At 43.9% G+C, this 20,671-nt stretch overlaps 1 protein-coding gene across 5 annotated transcripts in view; it reads right to left on the bottom strand.

Annotated features, from left to right (window-relative positions):
* The window catches only part of ADARB1 (adenosine deaminase RNA specific B1), a 502,731-nt gene that overhangs the window by 391,193 nt on the left and 90,867 nt on the right, over positions 1-20,671 (bottom strand). For all 5 annotated transcript variants that reach the window (XM_029606158.1, XM_029606159.1, XM_029606160.1 and 2 more), the window contains exon 2: positions 4,337-4,427. Coding sequence is in view for 2 of the 5 variants with exons in the window: in XM_029606155.1 (XP_029462015.1) it covers positions 4,337-4,427 (91 nt within the window). In the remaining 3 variants the exon portion in view is untranslated. The remainder of the gene's footprint in view (positions 1-4,336; positions 4,428-20,671) is intronic.

Below are 20,671 nucleotides of genomic sequence, written 5' to 3' on the forward strand. Positions count from 1 at the left end.
TCCTAGATTTCAGACAGGTGAACAGATTTGGCACTCCCAATGTTCCAGCAAGTCCAAGGAAGCCTGATGCCACACAGCCACCAACCAGCACCTCCAACTGCTGTCGGGGGTAGCCGAAAGGAGAAGAAATAGCTGTCATCGGACTCTGCCATACACAAGAGCTGACCAGCTGTTACAACACCTGCGGATCTCCAACTACCAGGTTCACCATATCGATGGGGGATTCTGCTCCGAGAGAGACCAACAGCTCTGGGCGTGGGGGAATCATACGCTGCTCCAGACTGAGGGATACCCTAAGCCTCGGACCGGGAAGAGGCTTCTCTCTCAACCTCGGCAGTGAGAAGCTCTAGCCGCAGAATGGAGGCAACGGCACGACTGATTCTTGAATAAGAGTTGAAGGGAACTGAATTGGTGGGGGATGCACTCCCCCCTTCTGCTTCTTTTCCACGGTAAAGAGAACACCACCAAGAGAGCTCAGAGCTTAAGCGTTCTACCTCTAGGATGCCATTCTGCTTCACCCCCCCCCCCCCCCAATCTAATAGTCTGAGATCAGTGGAAAAAAGCTAAGTCCTAGATTTTGTTCAACCCAAACTAATTTGCATATCCCTAAAACCAAAAGTCCCATGAGATGCTTAGCACATGGATTATATTGCTTTAATTCTAGCAACTAGATTAGCAAATAAATGTTAAATATAAAGAAAAAAAAGCTGGAACAAAGAACTATAGACTAATAGTTTGTCAAAACACACCAAATAAAAAGAAAAGTGATGTGGGTGGGAAAAATGTCTTGTAACTTTATGATTCAGACTTGCTCAGCTCACTGTTCAGTGCACAGAGAAAACAGAAAGGAGGTGGGAGGAGGGAGAGAGCCTTGCCTTGGTTTAAATTCTGCCTCTGAAGCACTGTGACATTCAAATTGAACAGATATGAACTCAATGTCAAATCTGCAATCTATAGCCAACCAAACACACAGTATTAACTTACAACCAGAGGGCCACTTGAATGGAGAACCTAATCTCTAGTTTCCCTTTATTGAACGCACAGAAAGATCACATTCATTATTGGCATTGTTCACAACACACCTTTTTCTTATGGCAGAACTAAGGGAAAAAACGGTGACTGAACTATACACACACTTTTTTCCACTCACTACACCGAATATGAGTTCTAAGTCTGTACAGTTCTCACCCATCCCCTGACCTTCTTTCATCCTAATATGCAGTATATTTTATTTTTGGCACGGTAGTTCTTCCTTTCTCTTCCAGCTCAAATCGGAACAAATACTGGGATTCTAGTGCCCTGAGCCTTCATTTGCAAATTACCTGGGGTTTCTCCCCTCTCCCCATTTGAATAGACTCTTCCTCCCCCTTCCAGAACCCTGTACCTTGAGCTTTCAATCTGGCCACCAGGTATCACCTTTGCCAAATGATCGGACTTCCTCCCTACCCCAGGGGCTGCGAACCTTGCTTCTGCAGCATCTTCAGCCTCAGCCTAGCTGAGGTACAGAAGGGCCGATGCAGAAATTGAACCAGATTCCCATTCTCAAGGCAGTACACAGCACTGCCACGGAGCTACCAGATCTAGCATGATTGCTCTCTAGTAGCATCTTATGGAAGTAAAATATATGGCAGGAATATAGACCAAATTTGTCGCTGATTAAATCTATTATTAACTAGAAACATTTTTCTTGCTGAAGCAATTACTTGTTCTTTGTGTATTTGCTGAAGTAAGTACAATGAAAAACCCCCTTCAACCACTCAAGCAACAATTATTAGAACCATACAGGCTGAATGCTAATATAGCATTGCCAAGGTTACACGTAGGCAGTGATAATTTTAAATTTGACCTGCTAAAAGAAAAAATGAATTATAGCATACACAGACTGCAAGCTACATGTTTAATTTTTTAATCACTGAAAGAAACAAGGAACCATGTGTCATCTATCACAAGCACCATTCATTCAGCACTACCTATATGTATGTAGGTTTTCAGATGAACACCTTCAGCTCCTTTACAGGTTTCTTAACACATCTGGTAAACCAAGGACAAATGTACTGAAAATAAGTTAATAGATATACTTTATTTTTTCAGCAAAGAAATATTAAAGAGCATTTAAACATAGCTTCCTTGAAAGTCAAAGCTTAAATGCATATCTGCAAATGTACAATACTAGTATAAAGCACTATTATCTTTTAAAAGGAAATATTGGAGAGTTATTTTTTGAACACTGAAGTTACACTTTCAGCTGCCCTATGACCTATTGGTATGCACTGCAACATAGCTGCTCTGGGTTCAAGTCCATGATAGGGTTTGGCAAGCATTCATGCAAAAGAAAAAACTATTTCTGGGGTTTGGTGTATAGTGATAAGAAGTAGTACATTTAAACATCTCATGCTTGAGTCTGAAGCCAGTTAAACTGAAGTGTTGCATTAAGTTCAAAAACAAAAAACTGTACTACATAAAATAATTAAAATTTACAAGCAATGCATTTTCTGTCAGTGCCTAGCATTAAATTTTAAAAAACATGCTATCATCAAATAAAAACTAATTGTAAAGATTAAGGCTATGTTGTTGATCAAACAAAAACTATTTAAAAAACAGAATATCTGAAGATTTTTTTGAGCTGTTTTAAACAAGATGGTAAAAAATGATGAAATAAAAGTCAGTTTCCATCTGTAATGCTTCAGCCCATAAAAGGACTCTTACATCTAAGTTTCTCGCCAACCAACCAGTATATGAACCAGTTGTCAAGCAAATAGACAAGTCAGTAGCTCAAAGTCCCAGTATTCTCTCTTTTCGAGTTGCTAAAAAAAGATGCCCACACACATGAGGGAACCGAGGCTGATGTGGAGGGGGAAGAGATGGCTATCCACCTATTCTGCTGAAAGAAGGGAAGTTGCTCCTAAGTGGGAAGATAACTGAGGAATGGCGGCAGTGGAAAGGGGTGGGGGACCAGGTCCAATGAGGAATGAGTGGATCAAGCAGGCAAGAAAAAAAACCAAACAGAAAAAACACTGGGGATTTAACAGGTACATCAAAGGTATGTGTGTGTGAGTGTACACCACTTTTAGAAATTTTGACATATACCTTTCAAATCTTGATGAAATGGAGGTTAAACATATTTCACACAACATTTTTGAATGCTCAAAATCTGTCATTTATGACAGGCATTCTTCTAATTTAATATCAATGGGAATACCAGTATTTGAACTGAGAATCTCCTTTTAGTGAAGGATGCTGTATGCCAGGGGTGGCCAACTCCGGTCCTCAAGAGCCACAAACAGGCCAGGTTTTCAGGATATCCACAATGAATATCCATGATCTCTCTCATGCACCCCTGCTGTATGCAATAGGTCTACAAAAATGACCTGATTATGTGCTTTACTTGCTTACTAGTTTTTCATAAATCATTGCAAATTTATGTACACAGCTGTAACATAAGTTTTACATACTTACATAATTCTACCACAAAAACTGCCAATTTTCAAGAGAATAAATTTGAGGAAAGAAAATGGTGTAAAAATAATTTAAAAGAATATAATACAAATCCAGTGCATAATTCCAATAAAGCATGGCCACACATTGTACCACAATTAATTGCCTCTGGTATTTTCTTTAAAAGGGCCACCCAAACAGCTGAGTACTGAAGGGTAAAGTGCTATGTAAGACAAATGTACACTGGATGAGCATTCCCTTCTTGTTATTTGACAGCAAATTATTCTTAAAGAGTGCATACTAATTAATGCTGCAGAATAAAATAAAAATTTAAAAACTTAGCTATTTGCTAGTTGGTATAACAGAAATCTACTCTTGCATATTTCTGCTGCAGGGATTTCAGACCCTGGTTAACAGGCCTCCCCTGCTAGCAAGCAGAGAAAGAAGAGGCAAGACAGAAAACACCCACTTAACATATTTATCAAGTTCCTCAGAGTAAGCAGATTTAAAAAAAAAAAAAAAAAAGTCAAAGAAAAATTTTGTTTTCTTTGGCATTGCACAGATTTACTAAACTTAATGGATTCCAGGTTCAAACTGGGCCTCATGACCATACACCATGCTTAAATTTAAAAAGAAATCAATCTAAATACATTGATATGTTTGTATCCACAAGACATCTAGGAGTATTTCTGATACCAGATTCACCATCTTACAAAACATGCATGACAAGACTATTGTGTGGGATGCTAACAGACAGCTTTAACTTGACATGAAAGATTACAGTTTACTTTTCTCTCTCATATTGTTGCTCTTTAAAAATTGGACTTAAAAAGATTGAAGGCCCTTGCTTCTAAAGTAACTTTAGATTTCAATTACAATTATTTCATTTCAAGTCCCTTACATTTACAGAAGTCTCTGAATCTTTCTTCCTTCCTTTGCCTGGCAACGTGCTGGTCCCACTTGCTGTCCAGTAGTTTGAGTTTTAGGGCATCCTGTAGAAACAAAAATGTTACAAAGTGTTGTTTTATTTTTATTTATTATGTGTTTAAGTGAAAATGTTCATGAATGTTATTTTGTAAACCGCCTAGAAATGTTGATAGGAGGTATGTAAAAAAATATTTTAGGAAATAAAAACAAAGTAAAATTTAACATTCTTCTTTAATGTCAAATAGGATAAATTTGGAAAGAGGAGGAAGTGAGGAGAAAAAAAAAGTTAAGAGTTTTTATTTTGTTAACCTCTAACTGTTGTTCCATTTTATTCAGAATCTGACCACAAAACCTGTGTTTTCAAGAGAACTGCAGCTCCATGGCTCCCGTCAGTTCTAATACTGCTTTGACTGAGGGAAAACCATTCCAGAAAGGGAAGTGGGAAGGCTTGTGTGGCTGGTGAATTGCTATCTTCAGAGAACACTTGTTACGGGTAGGCAGCTTTGCTTTCACTGAAGACAAACTGGTTTACTTGAGTCACACAAGTGGGATTCTCTAGAGCGGGGGTGTTTGAAATCCTTGCCCCAGTCAGATTTTCAGGATCTCTTTAATGAATATACATGGCATTTATTTCCATGCACAACCTCATATGTATGCAAATATTTCTCATGCACATGGGGGTTGGGGGGGGCAACGCTGAAGACAGGTGTGAGCACCTCTGCTCTAGCTAAACGTTGCCTTCAACAAAAAGGAGGAAAAAACAAGACTGCCAATGGGTGTACATTTCTGTTGGTTAATTTAAGTCAAAATGTAAAAAGATTTTATTTTGTTACATTGCATTCCCTGGAAAACAAGCCAAAATAATCTATCGGGTCATAGGGAGGATGGATTTGGGCTCTAACCTTCAAAAAGAGCATAGAAAACAAACAGTTCAAACCTACTAGCTTGCCATATCCAAACAGCAATGGGATGTAAAAGCATAGACTGAATGCCATGTTGCATCCTTGAAAATCTCCTTAATGGAGGCAATGCTTAGTGGCCCCATCCCAGGTCAGGCCTGTCTAGGCATAATAAAAGGAGATACAATCCGTTATCCAATTTAAACTGGTACCTTTTGACACTGCCTAAGAAGAGTCAAAAGAAAAACACTGCTTTTTCTGGACTTTAGTCCATTCAGGAGAAAAGGATGACAGCTCTCTACCAATCCAAATAGTGAAGGGCTTGTTTACCTTTGCAGAGATGCAGTCTGGAGAAAATGTTAAAAAGATGACTGATTGATAAATGGAATCAGATGATACTTAATGCATAAATTTAGGGTGATGCTCTGCAAACATCTTATTATAAAGAAATATTGGTGTAAGAAATATAGGGATGTGCAGCAGGGATGGATTCGTCCGATTCGGTATTCGTCGGGACCCAAATCCGTTGCATCTGTTTTCGGGGGATCCAGATTCATCCATTTAGTTACATATGGTATTCGTTTCCCATTAAAGTTAAAAAAAAAAAAAAAACCATCCCAACCCTTTAAATTTAATTAACTACAACCCACCACGACTTGCCAAAAGTCCGTGGTGGTCCAGCGGGTGTCCTGGAGCGATCTCCTGCACTCGGGCAGTCGGCTGCCGGTATTCAAAATGGCGCCGATAGCCTTTGCTCTTACTATGTCACAGGGGCTACCAGTGCCATTGGTCGGTCCTTGTCACATGGTAGGAACAATGGACAGCCGGCGCCATCTTATGCTCCTACCATGTGACAGGTGATGGCCACCAAAAATGCAAAATTCCAGGTCAGATATTTCAGACCACAAGAGCTAGAGACTGAAAGGAGGCTTTCATGAGCTGAAATAAGCAGCTATTTTATATCCCATGACACGGCAAGAAGCTTGATGAAACTTCAATTGAAACAACTCTGCATAAATCTGACAACTAGAGGCTAAACGAATTTAGGTTCCTTTTTTTTTTTTTCTTAATGCATTTTAACAAATTTACAAGATAACATCTTGAAGGAAATTACAGAGAATACATCCAATACCACCAATCAAAAGAAAAATGTCCTACGAAATTAACAACATATTCTCTTAATTTAAAGTCCACAGAATAAGTGGGTGGAAAACACAACCTCAAGAAAACTCAATTAACAAAGCAAATCCACAGTAGCTATTCAGAGAACTGTTTTACTTTAAGAGGAACACACAGTACCCAAACTATTCCCTACGGGCATAACAGGAGTTTTCCCTATTAGAAATTGTGTCAGTTGGGGGGCTCAAAAAATATATACGTGTTATTAGCATACTTTACTATGCATTTGCATGGGAATTTAAGGAAAAAAAACCTCCCCCAAATGTCAATACTTGCGGTCTCAGAAGAAGGAAGGCTTTCCTTCTTCTTTGACTATCTCTCAAGACATCTGGGAATACTCTTACTCTACAACCTAAAAATACAACATTTCTATGTCTTAAACATAACTTAAGCAACCACTCCTTGTCTGGCTCTAAAGCCATGGTCACAGTTAGGGTTGCAGGTAATGCTTGTTCTGTATCTGACGTTTCCAATATTGTTGAGATGTTTAATGGCAAATCCCCTCTCGGGGTTTCAGGTATCACAGCCTCTCTTTGCTCCATTTGGCTCCTTGCTCTTGGTAAGTAAAAGATCTTTGAAACAGGTGGCATAAGAAATTCCTCAACTTGCAAAGCTTCCTGGAGATATTTCTTGAACATCTCTCTGGTGGAGTTCAAAGGTACTTGCGGGAAATTTATGAATCTTAAGTTCTTGCTTTCTATTTGATTCTCCATGTTCTCTATTTTCACCACCATGCTCTTTTTTTTTTTTTTTTTTATCTTTTATCATTGTTATCTGCACCTGTTGGAGTCCCTTTATTTGTTCTTTATTTGATATAATTTGCTGTCCCAAATTTATATTGGTATGCGTCAAAACTTCAACTTTCCCTTCCAACTCTTTTAATTTAATATTTGCAGGTTGTCGCAATATAGAAACTTTCATTTCAACTATAGACTCCCATATTGTCTCTAGTGAAAAGACAACGGGTCTTACCACAGTCAATGAAATTGTCTCAGGGATAACTTCTACACCGCTTCCCATCTCTCCCAGTACTGTGCTTCTTTCTTCGCTGGTCTGCCCCGATGAAATTGGGCTCTCTGCTGTCATTGCACTTCCTGCAGTCCCTGCCAGGCTCCATTCCATGGCTCCTTGGTCCAGCAACATTCCTGCCGCTCCGAAAGTGCTTCTCTCCGCAGCAGGGTTCCTTTTGCGGGACTAAGAGGAGATAGTGAGCCAAGGAGAGAGGGAAGCTCCTTTTCCCCTCCTCCACTCTCCAGCGGCTGAGGTCCCGCTCCTAGGCCTCCACGCAGGACATGTGCGTCCATGGGTCCGGTAAGAGGCGTCGTAGTGGGGACCACAGAGTACGGTTCTCCCCTTGGTTTCCGCGTTCTTGCCATCAAAGAGAATTTTTTCGCAAGATAAAGTAAGTAATTCAAATCGCCCACGGAGCAAACGCCGAGCTGTGCTACCGTGCATCCATCTTGGATCCACCCCCATATGCTATTATTCACCTTGTCTTAGGTTCCCTTTTGCATGCCGGTGACGTGCTTCAATTGCACTTAGGTAAACTCTGACAAAGCTAGGTTTTAGATCATATTCTGAAAAATGTAGTTGTTCAAGCAGTTTTTGTAGGGGACAAGAGAAGGGATTGAGGGCCTTGCCTTCATACTAGATTGCTTAACATCCTCCATTTAAAACCATAAAATCTTCTGGTAGATATTATTTCGAAGCCAGAATAACTTAGGACACTTTTTCAGACATACCCCAGGATCTTACTGCATTCCCCCCTTAACATCCAGGCTGTGAGGATAAGAGACTAAATGCTAGGGTGGAGCAATATTCCTCATTAACTGACTAGGGTTGGAGAAGTTCCCAATTTGATTGTTTCTATAGGGACACATTCTTTAGGAGCAGAACTAAGATCTGGCTCAAAGGGAAGATAAGAGTATCATAATTCCTCAGTCTTTTTTTATTTTGTTAAGTTTTATTAAAGCTTTAGTCAGAGGAATACGTGGGATAGGCATACAGAAAAAACAGTCCCCCAATAAAGGCAGAACATAAGAAGTGCCATGCTGGGTCAGAGAAAGGTCAATCAAATCCAGCATTCTGTCTCCAACAATGTAGAGATTACTTACCTGATAATCTCATTTTCCTTAGTGTATGCAGATGGACTCAAAACAAATGGGTATAATGTGCTCGTGCTAGCAGTTGGAGACTGATCTGATGTCAGCACGGGTACATATACCCCTGCAGGAAGTGCAGCCATTCAGTAATCTTCCTTGCAAAAGCTGTAGCTGACCAATCAATTAAATGAACAGGATTACCCTGACCGATTGATAGTAGCTGGAGACCGCCAGTGTTCTCAACTGGAAGGCGTCGACACCTAGCAGGGTGGATGGCCTATTATAAGAAAACATGGCTTACCGTGAGTCGGTGAATCCCCATGTATGCCGGCAGCCGGGCGGGATGCTGAGTCCATCTGCATACACTAAGGAAAACGAGATTATCAGGTAAGTAATCTCTACATTTCCTAGCGTGTAGCAGATGGACTCAAAACAAATGGGATGTACAAAAGCTACTCCCGGACTGGGCGGGAGGCTGCCCGAGGGCCGTTTAGGATTGCCCTGGCAAATGCTGTGTTCTCCCTGGCCTGGACGTCCAGATGGTAGAAACTGGAGAAGGTATGGAGGGAGGACCACGTCGCCGCTTTACATATCTCTGCAGGCGACAGCAGCTTAGCTTCTGCCCAAGAGGCCGATTGTGCTCTGGTAGAATGAGCTTTGACCTGTAGAGGCGGTGGTTTTCCCGCCTCTATGTAGGCTGCCTTGATAACTTCTTTAATCCAGCAGGCGATGGTTGGCCGTGAGGCCGCTTCCCCTAGCTTCTTCCTGCTGTGCAGGACGAACAGGTGGTCCGTCTTTCGTACTGCTTCTGACATTTCCAGGTATCTGGACAGCAGTCTGCCGATGTCGAGATGGCGTAGCATTCGACCTTCCTCCGACTTCTTCAAACCTTCCGTGGTAGGCAAGGATATGGTTTGGTTGAGGTGAAAGTGTAAGACCACCTTGGGTAAAAAGGATGGAACTGTGCGAAGATGGATAGCCTCTGGAATAATTCTAAGAAATGGATCTTGACAGGATAGTGCTTGTAGCTCTGAGATGCGGTGTGCTGAACACACAGCCAGCAAGAACACCATCTTCAAGGTTAACAAACAGAGGGACAGGCCTCGAAGGGGCCTGAAGGCTGATCCCGCCAAAAATTCCAATACTAGGTTGAGGTTCCACAAGGGCACTGGCCACTTCAGTGGCGAGCGAATGTGTTTGACTCCTTACAGGAAACGTGAGACGTCTGGGTGTTTGGCAATGGTGTTGCCGTCACTCCTGGGACTGTAGCAAGACAGTGCTGCTACCTGAACCTTGATGGAGCTGAGGGACAGACCCTGCTGAAGTCCATCTTGTAGGAAGTCCAAAATGATAGGAATCTTAGCAGCATGTGAATTTGTGCCGAGAGAGTCGCACCAGGCTTCAAAAATTCTCCAGATCCTAATATATGTTAGGGATGTGGAGAACTTGTGTGCTCGGAGGAGTGTATCTATAACCGGCTCCGAGTATCCCCTTTTCTTCAGTCTAGCCCTCTCAATGGCCAGACCGTAAGAGAGAATTGAGCCGGATCCTCGTGGAGGATGGGACCTTGCTGCAGCAGGTCCCTGTGTGGAGGCAGGCGTAGAGGATTCCCTGCCAGTAGTCTTCTCATGTCTGCGTACCAGGGTCTTCTTGGCCAATCCGGGGCCACTAGAAGAACTAGGCCTCTGTGTCGCTGAATCTTGCATATAATGGCGCCCAGCAGGGGCCAGGGAGGAAAGGCATATAGCAGGATTCCCTGAGGCCACGGCTGTACCAGGGCATCGATCCCCTGGGATAGCGGATCTCGCCTGCGGCTGAAATATCTGGGTACTTGAGCGTTGGACCTGTCTGCTAATAGGTCCATGCCCGGCGTCCCCCACTGATCCACAATCATCTGGAAAGCTGTGGGCAACAGCTGCCACTCCCCCGGGTTTAGGCTTTCTCTGCTGAGGAAGTCTGCCGTTGTGTTGTCCTTCCCAGCAACGTGGACGGCGGAGATGTCCTGGAGATTTGCTTCTGCCCAAATCATCAGGGGAGTTATTTCCAGGGACACTTGTTGGCTTCTGGTTCCGCCCTGAAGATTGATGTATGCCACCGTGGTGGCATTGTCTGACATCACTCTGACCGCTTTGTCGCGAAGTCTGTGGGCAAATCGCAGGCACACTAGTCTGACTGCCAGTGCCTCTAGTCGGTTGATGTTCCACCTCGACTCTTCTCTGGTCCACCGCCCTTGGGCAGTGAGTTCCTCGCAGTGTGCTCCCCATCCGTTCAAGCTGGCATCTGTGGTGAGCAGAATCCAGGTTGGGGAGGACATTCTTGACCCCCGGCTCATGTGGCCGGGCTGCAACCACCACCGTAGCTGATACCGCACTCTGGCCGGTAGAGGTAGGCGTACGGTGTAGTTCTGTGATCGTGGGCTCCATCGAGATAGAAGGGCGCGTTGCAATGGTCTCATATGAGCCCGCGCCCATGGCACCACCTCCAGAGTGGACGCCATGAGGCCGAGGACCTGTAGGTAATCTCAAGCTGTGGGCCGGCTGGCGCTCAGCAGGGCTTGCAGATGACTCTGGAGTTTTGACTTTCTCTTGGAGGTCAGGTTGACCTTGTCTTCTCAGGTGTCGAATTGGACCCCTAGGCATTCCAGCGACTGGGATGGCTGTAGGGAGCTCTTGTTTATGTTGACTACCCATCCAAGGCTTTCCAGAAGAGCTATAACTCTGTTGGTTGCCCGGTGGCTCTCCTCTGGTGACTTTGCCCTGATCAGCCAATCGTCCAGGTAGGGATGGACGAGAATTCCTTCCTTCCTTCCTGAGTGCCGCTGCCACTACTACTATTACCTTGGTAAAGATCCGCGGCGCGGTGGCTAACCCGAAGGGTAAAGCTCGGAACTGGAAGTGCTGATTCAGGACTTTGAAGCGTAAATAGCACTGGTGATCCCGATGGATTGGGATATGCAGGTAGGCTTCCGACAGATCTAGGGAGGTGAGAAACTCCCCTGGCTGTACTGAATTCTTGACCGACCGTAGAGTTTCCATGCGAAAGCTGGGGACCTGTAGGTGTCAGTTGACTGACTTGAGATCCAGGACGGGCCTGAAAGTGCCCTCCTTCTTGGGTACTATGAAATAAATGGAATAATGCCCAGAATTTATCTCTCCCGCAGGTACTGGGATTATGGCTTTTAGGGCCAGGAGCCTCTGTAAGGTCACTTCTAGTGCCGCTGCCTTGAGCGGTGAACAAGGAGATTCCACAAACTTGTTCGGCGGAAGCCGAAAGAAATCCAGGTAATATCCTTCTCGGATGATGGCGAGGACCCACTGGTCCGAAGTAATCTCGACCCACCTGCGGTAGAAGAGGGTTAAGCCTGCCCCCTATGGCTACTACCCCCGGATGGGTCAGCTGATTGTCATTGTGGGGTGTGGCCGGGGCCAGAACCCGAGCCGGTTCTCTTCTTGTTGTGCTTAGTCCGAAAGGACTGGTTCCTGGCCTGGGAACGAGGTGCTCGATAGCAAGTCCTGTAAGGGTTGAAGCGCTGCGAATTTCTACCTCTAGATGGTCTAGAAAAAGAACGCTGGCTCCTCCTCGCCCTGTCTTCTGGTAGACGGGGTAATGGGGAGGCCCCCCCCCCCCATTTAGTAGCCCAGTTCTCGCGATCGCTGCCAAACAGTAAGGAACCCTTAAAGGACATTCTTGTGAGTCATGTCTTGGAGGACGAGTCGGCCGCCCAATTACGTATCCAAAGCTGTCTCCTGGCTGCCACTGAAGAGGATACTCCCTTGGCTGCCGTACAGACGAGGTCGGAGGCTGCGTCAGTGAGAAATGCGAGAGCTGATTCCATGTCTGCTCCCTGGGTGTTGTTTCTCGCCTGTGATAGACAGGAGCGCGTCATCACGGTGCAGCAGGTCGCGATTCATAGGGACATGGCTGCTACCTCAAAAGCTTGTTTCAGAATGGTGTCCATGCGTCGGTCATGCGAATCCTTGAGGGCCGCTTCCCCCTCAACCGGAATGGTGGTGTGCTTCACTATTGCGTTAACTATGGCGTCTACCTTGGGACACACCAGCAGCTCCTTGGACGCCGGATCCAGAGGGTACATGCCTGCCAAGGCCCGACCCCCTTTAAATGAGGCCTCCGGTGCCTTCCATTCCAGATCGATTAGCTGCTGTGCTGCCTGTAGGAGGGGAAAATGATGAGCCGGTTGGCGCAGGCCCTCTAACAAGGGGTTCATTTTAGGGTCCCCTGGGGTATCCTGGCCCGGAATGGCCAGTTCCGATAGGCATTGCGAGACCAGGCCTGAAAGATCCTCTTTCCAAAAGAAGCACCTCACTGTCCGATATGGCTCTATCTCCGAGGGAAGTTCACCCTCCTCGGGGGGCTCCTCACTTTCCTGGGAGAAATCCAAATCCCTAAAAGCGGGGCTGTCGGGTGGTGAGTGGCTGCGCCTAGGTCTCAAGGGTCCAGGGACTGGATCAACCGGGACGGAAAGACCCATTCGAGGAGCAGACTGCATCTGGACAAAGGCGTGAATCCCTTTGAATAATTCCACCCAGGAAAGCGAAGCCGGATCTGGCCATAGGGGCACCAGGTCTCTCGGGTTCCCTGGTTGCTCGCCGCGGCCTGCTAAGTCCGGTGTGCTCCCTGAGGAACCGCAGGGCTGGGGCCGGTCCTGTCCTCGGACTCCCATGGCCTCCTCACATTGGGCACATAGTGAGTCTGCTTCCTCGCTCTGTGTGGCTCTGAGGTTGCATGCTGAGCAGAGGCTTAGAGCTTTCATGCCAGATTCTGGAGGTGCCTGCTCTGCGGCCGCATGGGCTCTCTTATGCTCCATTCACCTGAAATTCGGTGTCGCCCAATAAAGTGCGCCTAACAAGAGCGCTTAACAGCATGCGCCTATGAACGGCGTCTAAGAAATGTGCGCCTATACACGGGCGTCTTATAAACATGCGCCTATACACGGGCATCTTATAAATGTGCGCCTTGAAACGGGCGGCTTACAATGTGCGAACGTGCGCCTATCGCGTGCGCTAACAACGTGCGCGAACAACGTGCGCCTATTGCGTGCGCGAACGTGCACTAAGCTTAGCAACTATCGGCGAAGGTCAGTAGGCAGGCAAAATGGTGACCTCCTTGGCGTGCTGCCTCGTAGGCAGGCCCAGTTAGTCCACACTTCCTCGGAGACCAAGTAAAGATATACGCCTTACCTGGTCTTCGGCGCTTCCCGGCTGTGACCCAGGCGGTCTCCGGCTGCGGGGGGAGAGTACCTTCAACCGCCGCGCATAAGGAAGTGCGCCCACTGCCTCTAGGCCGCTCCCGAACTCGTCTCGCTCGGGGGCCAAGTCCACGCCGGGACCGAGGCTGCCTCCAGGCCGCGCCCGAACTAGTCTCGCTCGGGGGCCAACCCACGCCCGAGCCCTTCTCACTCGGGGGCTAGGTCCCTGCCGCGAACCGGCCACCGGACCGAGGCTCTCGCTTCCGAGGGACCACGGAAGTCAGCTCGGGAAACTCAACTGGGTGAGGAACCTCCAGGTATCACCACAGGAGTGCAGGGCTTGCTTCAATAGGTTTCTTCTAGGAATTTAGTCGTTAGAATTTGGAAACACGCTCAGCGAGCGTGAGGTAGCTCCAAACTGCTTTGGAGACGGAAATTACTGAATGGCTGCACTTCCTGCAGGGGTATATGTACCTGTGCTGACGTCAGATCCGTCTCCAACTGCTAGCACGAGCACACTATACCCATTTGTTTTGAGTCCATCTGCTACACGCTAGGAAATGGTCAGTTTGCATCCCAAGTACCCTGCAGATCTAAACTAGTTGATCTATTTCCCTCAGCATAAGCACTGATTTTCCTAAATGTACCTGGCTAAGAATTGTTTACAGACTTTCTTCAGGAGCCTGTCTAACTGGCTTTTGACCCCCACTATGTTAATTGCCCCGTCCTTGTCCTCTGGCAAAAGATTTCATAGCTTGATTGAGCACTAAATGAAAAACATTCTTCCTTGGTTTTGTTTCAAATCTGCCAATTGCTAGTTTCAAAGAGTGTCCCCTAGTCCTAGTGTTTGAAAGGGTAAATTGTTCCCTATTTACCAGTTCCACTCCACTTGTGATTTTATAAATCTTAATCATATCCCCTCTCAGCCATTTCTTCTCCAAGCTAAAGAGCCTTAACCTGTTCAGCTTTTCACCATAAGACCTCCAAGTACCTGAATACAAACCACTTTGAATTATCTGAAATGTGGAATATAAATTCAATAAACGAGAGATCTTCCATCCATTTTTGTCACCTTTCTCTATAATCTTTAGAGAGCAGAAAAGGCATATGCAGTAAATGTTGGAAGAGGCATCTGCTGCTGGCTTCATTCTAATCTCTTCCTGGAGCAGAAAACTCGTACCTTCCTCTTAGGAGCTGTCATAAGCAGATCTCTCTAGAGCGTGCCTCAGTTGCCATACCCTGTCCGGGCACTAGTCAAGAGGATCCAGGTGACAACTGTGACTTTATGCCAAACTGGGTTCATTTTTTTTTTTTTACTGCTGGGTAAAAGCTTTTTAAAATAAATACACAAAGTACTCCCAAGTACCCCAAAATACTAGAGAAAACCTTCCCATCTTAGACTTCAGGGTTTTGAAAGAATTCTGGAAAAAGGAAGTGTTCAAGAGGATTTTTCTGGTCACTTTGATTCTGAATTTGAGAAAATCAAGGTGTGGAACTGGGCCATTTATTTAATGACAACTCTAACAGCAGCTTATATGCTACCTCCCCAATCACAAGAAGGTTGTTTTTTTATACAGTGTACAACAAAAATGCCAACTAAGGCTCAAAAAACAACAAACCAGATATCCCTGCCCTTTCTCCTGCAGTGGACAGGCCCAACCACTCCATCTGTAAAAAAGATAGGATATTCAAACTGAGTAGGTTCTAGTGTTAAATGAAAATTGAGCTCTTCTATACATGCAGTTTGGAAGGATTTCCAATAGATGTAATCTGTAGCCCTCGCTTATATCAGAGGCCCTACCTGTCGGAGGTTTAATTTCATCTAACATTCATAAACAGTTCATCCAGATTTAATAATCTGCTCAAAATGGTGTACAATCATAATAAAACACACTATATTAAAAATCATACCAAGCTATGTGAAACAGGACAAACACTTCATATGACATCATAAAAACATAAAATCAACATAAAACGCAGAAAAGATCAAGGAAAAGCATGATCAACCCACAACCCATGTTAAACATAACATCCCCAATCCCATCTACACCAATGAAATGATAATAAAATCTCACATATGTAAACATCCTCGACCAGCAAAACTTACATTTAAGTAAAATAATAAATAATAAAAGCACAAGAGATAGCGTCCAATCATGGGAATAATTCATTTCTAATCTAATTAGTAAGATTAGGACTAGGGAACAGGCTTTCTCCAGACTGGCCCATATTTTTTTTGGAACTCCCTGCCTGTACTCATCAGGAATTTCACAACACATCTTCCCTTTTGATACGGCCTTAAGACTTGGTCATACAGTCTGCTAGAGTCTGTCATAAAACTAAGTTGATGTTTATAATTTACTATTATGTCAAACTTCTTTTTGTTTTGAGGCACTGCTGTTCCTATCAGTTAATTTTTTTTATTTCATATCTTTGCTTTATTTTAATTTTATATCTGCAATTAATTTGTACTTTGATGTTGCTATGTTTTGTTATAGGTCGGAAGGGAAGGTTTGGATTTTGTATTAATTTTATTGTTAATTGATATGATTATTAGTTATTTAAGTCTGACTATTTCATTTGGGATTGTTTAATTTTCTTTATTGCAATGTAATCCAGCTTTGAAACAGACTTTTGGATTTTTTTTTTTTTTTAATTTACTCACTTTTCCAAATCCAAATTATAGTTCAGGTACTGAGTAAGGGAGAATCTAAATAAAATAATGAAATTAAATATCCCTAGGGAGGCTATACTAAAGGGGAATGGCAGCAGAAGAAATTGCCCTCATCTTAAGGCATTCAGGCAAAATTCCTATATTAAAGGGACCTGTAATAAGGCCTCTTGGGAAGATCTTAATTCCTGACCAGGGTTATACCATGGGCCAATGGTCACAAAAAAACATCTGCCTGCCTTCATCAAGAAAGTCTATTGAAACAGACGAACACTATTATCTGCTCTTCATTCAGTCAAAAACCCATCCCTAGTTTTGACTGGATAGCAGTACAGAGCTCAGAGATTCTCTGTGCATGCTAGCAAGTCCTCGAGCCCTACTATCTAGGGCGAGTAGAGCCTTCGAAATATTTCTTTTGAGCAAAAAACTGCTTCAGAAACTACTGCTTCAGCAAGTAGTTCAAAAGTGGCAGCAATTAGGGCATGACATTGTACAGTGGTGGTACTTCATAAGAATCACTGCCTTGCTCACCTTATTTCCCCAAAACATTATCCCTCACAACATGGCAGATAAATGAGATCTTGCATATCTCCTCAGAAACTCACAATCATTTGAATGCCAATGTTCATAACAAAGGCTCTGAATGCTATTTAAAAAGGATCATCATAAGAAAGAGTGAATTACTGAGACCCTTTCAGATCATTTGCAAGTAGATCACCCTATAGATCTGGTAGGACACTATGCACAACAAAAGCACACAGTGTTCTGATAATGTTTCTTCCTACAGAGGTAAAGATATTGAGATTTATATTCCATGGGAGCCAAAGAATGATTTATTGCTTTCTTTGCCTTTTTTAGGAGGGATTTTACAACCAAACTCTGGTATAGCAAATGGGGTATATCAAATGCTTCAACTGCATGGATACAATACTTGTGCTTGCCTCCTTACCAACAGAAGCATGGCATGTGATCTTTTCCACATCCTCTTCCATATTCCTTGAGAAAGAAGGTGGCTAGGTGCTGCCATCTTTAGAGACAAGCGGGCTATAAAGCATTAACAAGCTTCCCTCAAACCAGTGCAGAAGGTACTGAAACAGGCTCTAATCATGGAACCTGCATCAATAACACACTGTAAAGAAGGGTAGGTGCCAAGGAGTGGGTCACTAAACACACCAAATGGCAAGCCACCAATGTTGAAACCGCATCGAGCAAAAGCATCCTAAATCCTCTTGTCCAACTCCGCCTTGAAGAGTTAACATGACAACCTAATGGGAAAAAATGGCATTCTCCACAATTCTTTAGAGGTAGGAGCTAAAGGCTACAGCCTGGACTCTCAGAAGCCTAATGCCACAATGTTTTATCCTGGGAGGCTGAGCACACCTCCAGACATGGCCACCTTGGATGGTACAGAGTCCCCTGCACTTCCATGTTCTGAGCCTTGTGAAAAGGCACACCTATTTCCATGCTTCCTCTGGTCTCCAAATTCAGGAAAGATATGTTGCTACTACATCCACCAATTCGCAAGCCATCGGTGCCTTGGGACATTAACATAGTCATCATTCACCTAATGCACACTGCTTGAGCCCTTAGAGAGTCTGTTTCTCTAAAGCACTTAACCTGGAAAGTATTCTTCATTGTAGCAGTTATTTCTACTAAACGAATTACAAGCACTGGTTCACTACCCATCTTATATTTATTTATTGATATTGCTTTATATTCCACTTTTTCATGCACTTCAAAGCAGATAACATCCAGGTACTATAGATATTTCCTTGTCCCCAGAGGGCTCACAATCTAAAAGCCTGATTCATCAAGATATTTTCCCATAGACACAGAATGGGAGAAAAGACTTAATGAATCAGGCAACACATTTCTACCTGAGTCAATAGAGGATGAAGTGACTTGCCCAGGGTCACAAGGAATGGCATTGGGATTTGATATGCAATTCTTCCATGATAAAGTGGTTCTCAGAACGCATCCTAAGTTCTTGCCAAAAATGTTTGCATCCCATTAAAAATTGGTTAATAGTTCGTCCTACATTCTTTCCAAAACCTCATGCTCACGAGGGTGAGAAAACTTTGCATATACTGGACTACAAAAGAGCTCTGGTATAGTATAAAATGCCATAGGCAATCCCATGTCACAACTATTTATCTCATACGATCCCAGCAGATTTGGCACAGCTGTAGCCAAGAGAACACTTTCAAACTGAATTCTGAGTTGCATGCAACAACTGCTATGCAGCAGCTGCACTCAATCTCACTAATCCAGGCAGAGCTCATCAGGTTAGAGCAAAAATTTACTCCATTGCACACCTCAGAGTGTATTCAATCAAAGATATTTGTAAAGCAACTATTTGGTCAGCGATGCATAAGTTCACTTCCCACTACTGCCTTGATGTCTTGGATTCCACAGGCAGTGCAGTAGGGCAGGCAACATTGTCCCATTTGATATGTAAATAGTCTGTTATCCACAGTGGTGTCCAGGTTATTAACATGAAATGCTTCACTGCAACCTTCAGATTGGGACTCCCCACAGATCATGGCTAATCAGCCCTTCTTACTGATAGAAAAAGCAAGTTTACTTACTGTAAACAGTGTTTCTGTAGTCAGCAGGATGAATTAGCCATCAAACACCTGTCCTTCTCCTTTGATAACAGAATATCTTCATACTAGCTTTGAAGCAGACTGAGGTTAAGAACATTAAGAACATGCCATATTGGGTCAGACCAAGAATCCATCAAGCCCAGCATCCTGTTTCCAACAATGGCCAATCCAGGCCATTAGAATCTGGCAAGTACCCAAAAACTAAGTCTATCCCCTGCTACTGAAGCTAGTAATAGCAGTGGCTATTTTCTAATTCAACTTAATAATAGGTAATGGACTTCTCCTCCGGGATGGCATAGAGTCCAACAGAATAAACATCCTGCATGAGACTAAATACAAAATTGAATCTTTATGGGTAGAAATCCCTTGTGTGTCAGGGAAGACTACAGTGATAGGGGTATACTACCGTCCACCTGGTCAAGATGGTGAGATGGACAGTGAAATGCTAAGAGAAATTAGGGAAGCTAACCAAATTGGTAGTGCAGTAATAATGGGAGACTTCAATTACCCCAATATAGACTGGGTAAATGTATCATCGGGTCACGCTAGAGAGATAACGTTCCTGGATGGAATAAATGATTTATGTATTTATTTATTTAGCAGTTTTCTATACCGACCTTCATAGTAGATAACCATATCGGATCGGTTTACATTTTAACAAAGGGTAAAACTGAGGTAACAATTCTGGTAAATAATAGATAACAAAGGAAAAGGAATAAGTCAAAGTTACAATCAACAAGGTATGGAAAACTTGGAGGCTTAAAGACAAGCTGGAAGGAAGATAGAGGCAGGTAGAATAAATATAACATGATACGAATAATTTAACGGGTTAGAGCATATGCTTTAACCAGGAAATGCCAGTGTCCATTGTTTAGGAGGAAGTGTGTCAAGGTCCTTGTAAGAAGTGAGGCTCAAACTAGTGATTATCCGGTGGATCTGGGAAGGCTTGGTGAAAGAGCCACGTCTTTAGTCTTTTTCTGAAGGTTAAGAGGCAGGGTTCCAATCTGAGATTTGCTGGGATATTGTTCCAGATAGCTGGGCCTGCAATTGAAAAAGCTCTGTCTTTGGTCGTAGAGAGGCGAGTGGCTTTAGTAGGGGGAAATTTCAGAGTGCCTTTGTGGATATCTCTCGTTGGTCTGTTAGAGGAGTGGAGTTTGAAAGGGATATCCAGGTCGAGTTGGAGTTGCTGATGGATGGTTTTGTGTATTAGGGTAATAGATTTGTACAGGATTCTGAAATTTACTGGTAACCAATGTAGGTTTCTGAGGACGGGGGAGATGTGTTCACCGCGGCTGGTGTTGGTCAGCAGTCTCGCTGCCGCATTTTGTAACATCTGCAGTGGTTTGGTGGTAGATTTAGGGAGGCCTAGAAAGAGGGCACTGCAGTAATCTATTTTGGCGAACAGAAGAGCCTGGAGGACTGTCCTGAAGTCTTGGAAAAATAAGAGTGGTCTCAGTCGTTTCAAAACCTGTAGTCTGAAGAAACTGTCTTTGGTAGTTGTGTTGACCATTTTTTTAAGGTTTAGACGATTGTCTATTATTACCCCAAGGTCTCTAACGTGCGTACAGGTGATGTGAGCATTGTGCGGTGAAGGTGGAGGAAGATTGTTTTCATTTGAAGAGATGAAGAGAAGTTCCGTCTTTGAG

The sequence above is a fragment of the Rhinatrema bivittatum genome, chromosome 6 (assembly GCF_901001135.1).
Source record: "Rhinatrema bivittatum chromosome 6, aRhiBiv1.1, whole genome shotgun sequence".
Taxonomy (NCBI): Eukaryota; Metazoa; Chordata; class Amphibia; order Gymnophiona; family Rhinatrematidae; genus Rhinatrema; species Rhinatrema bivittatum.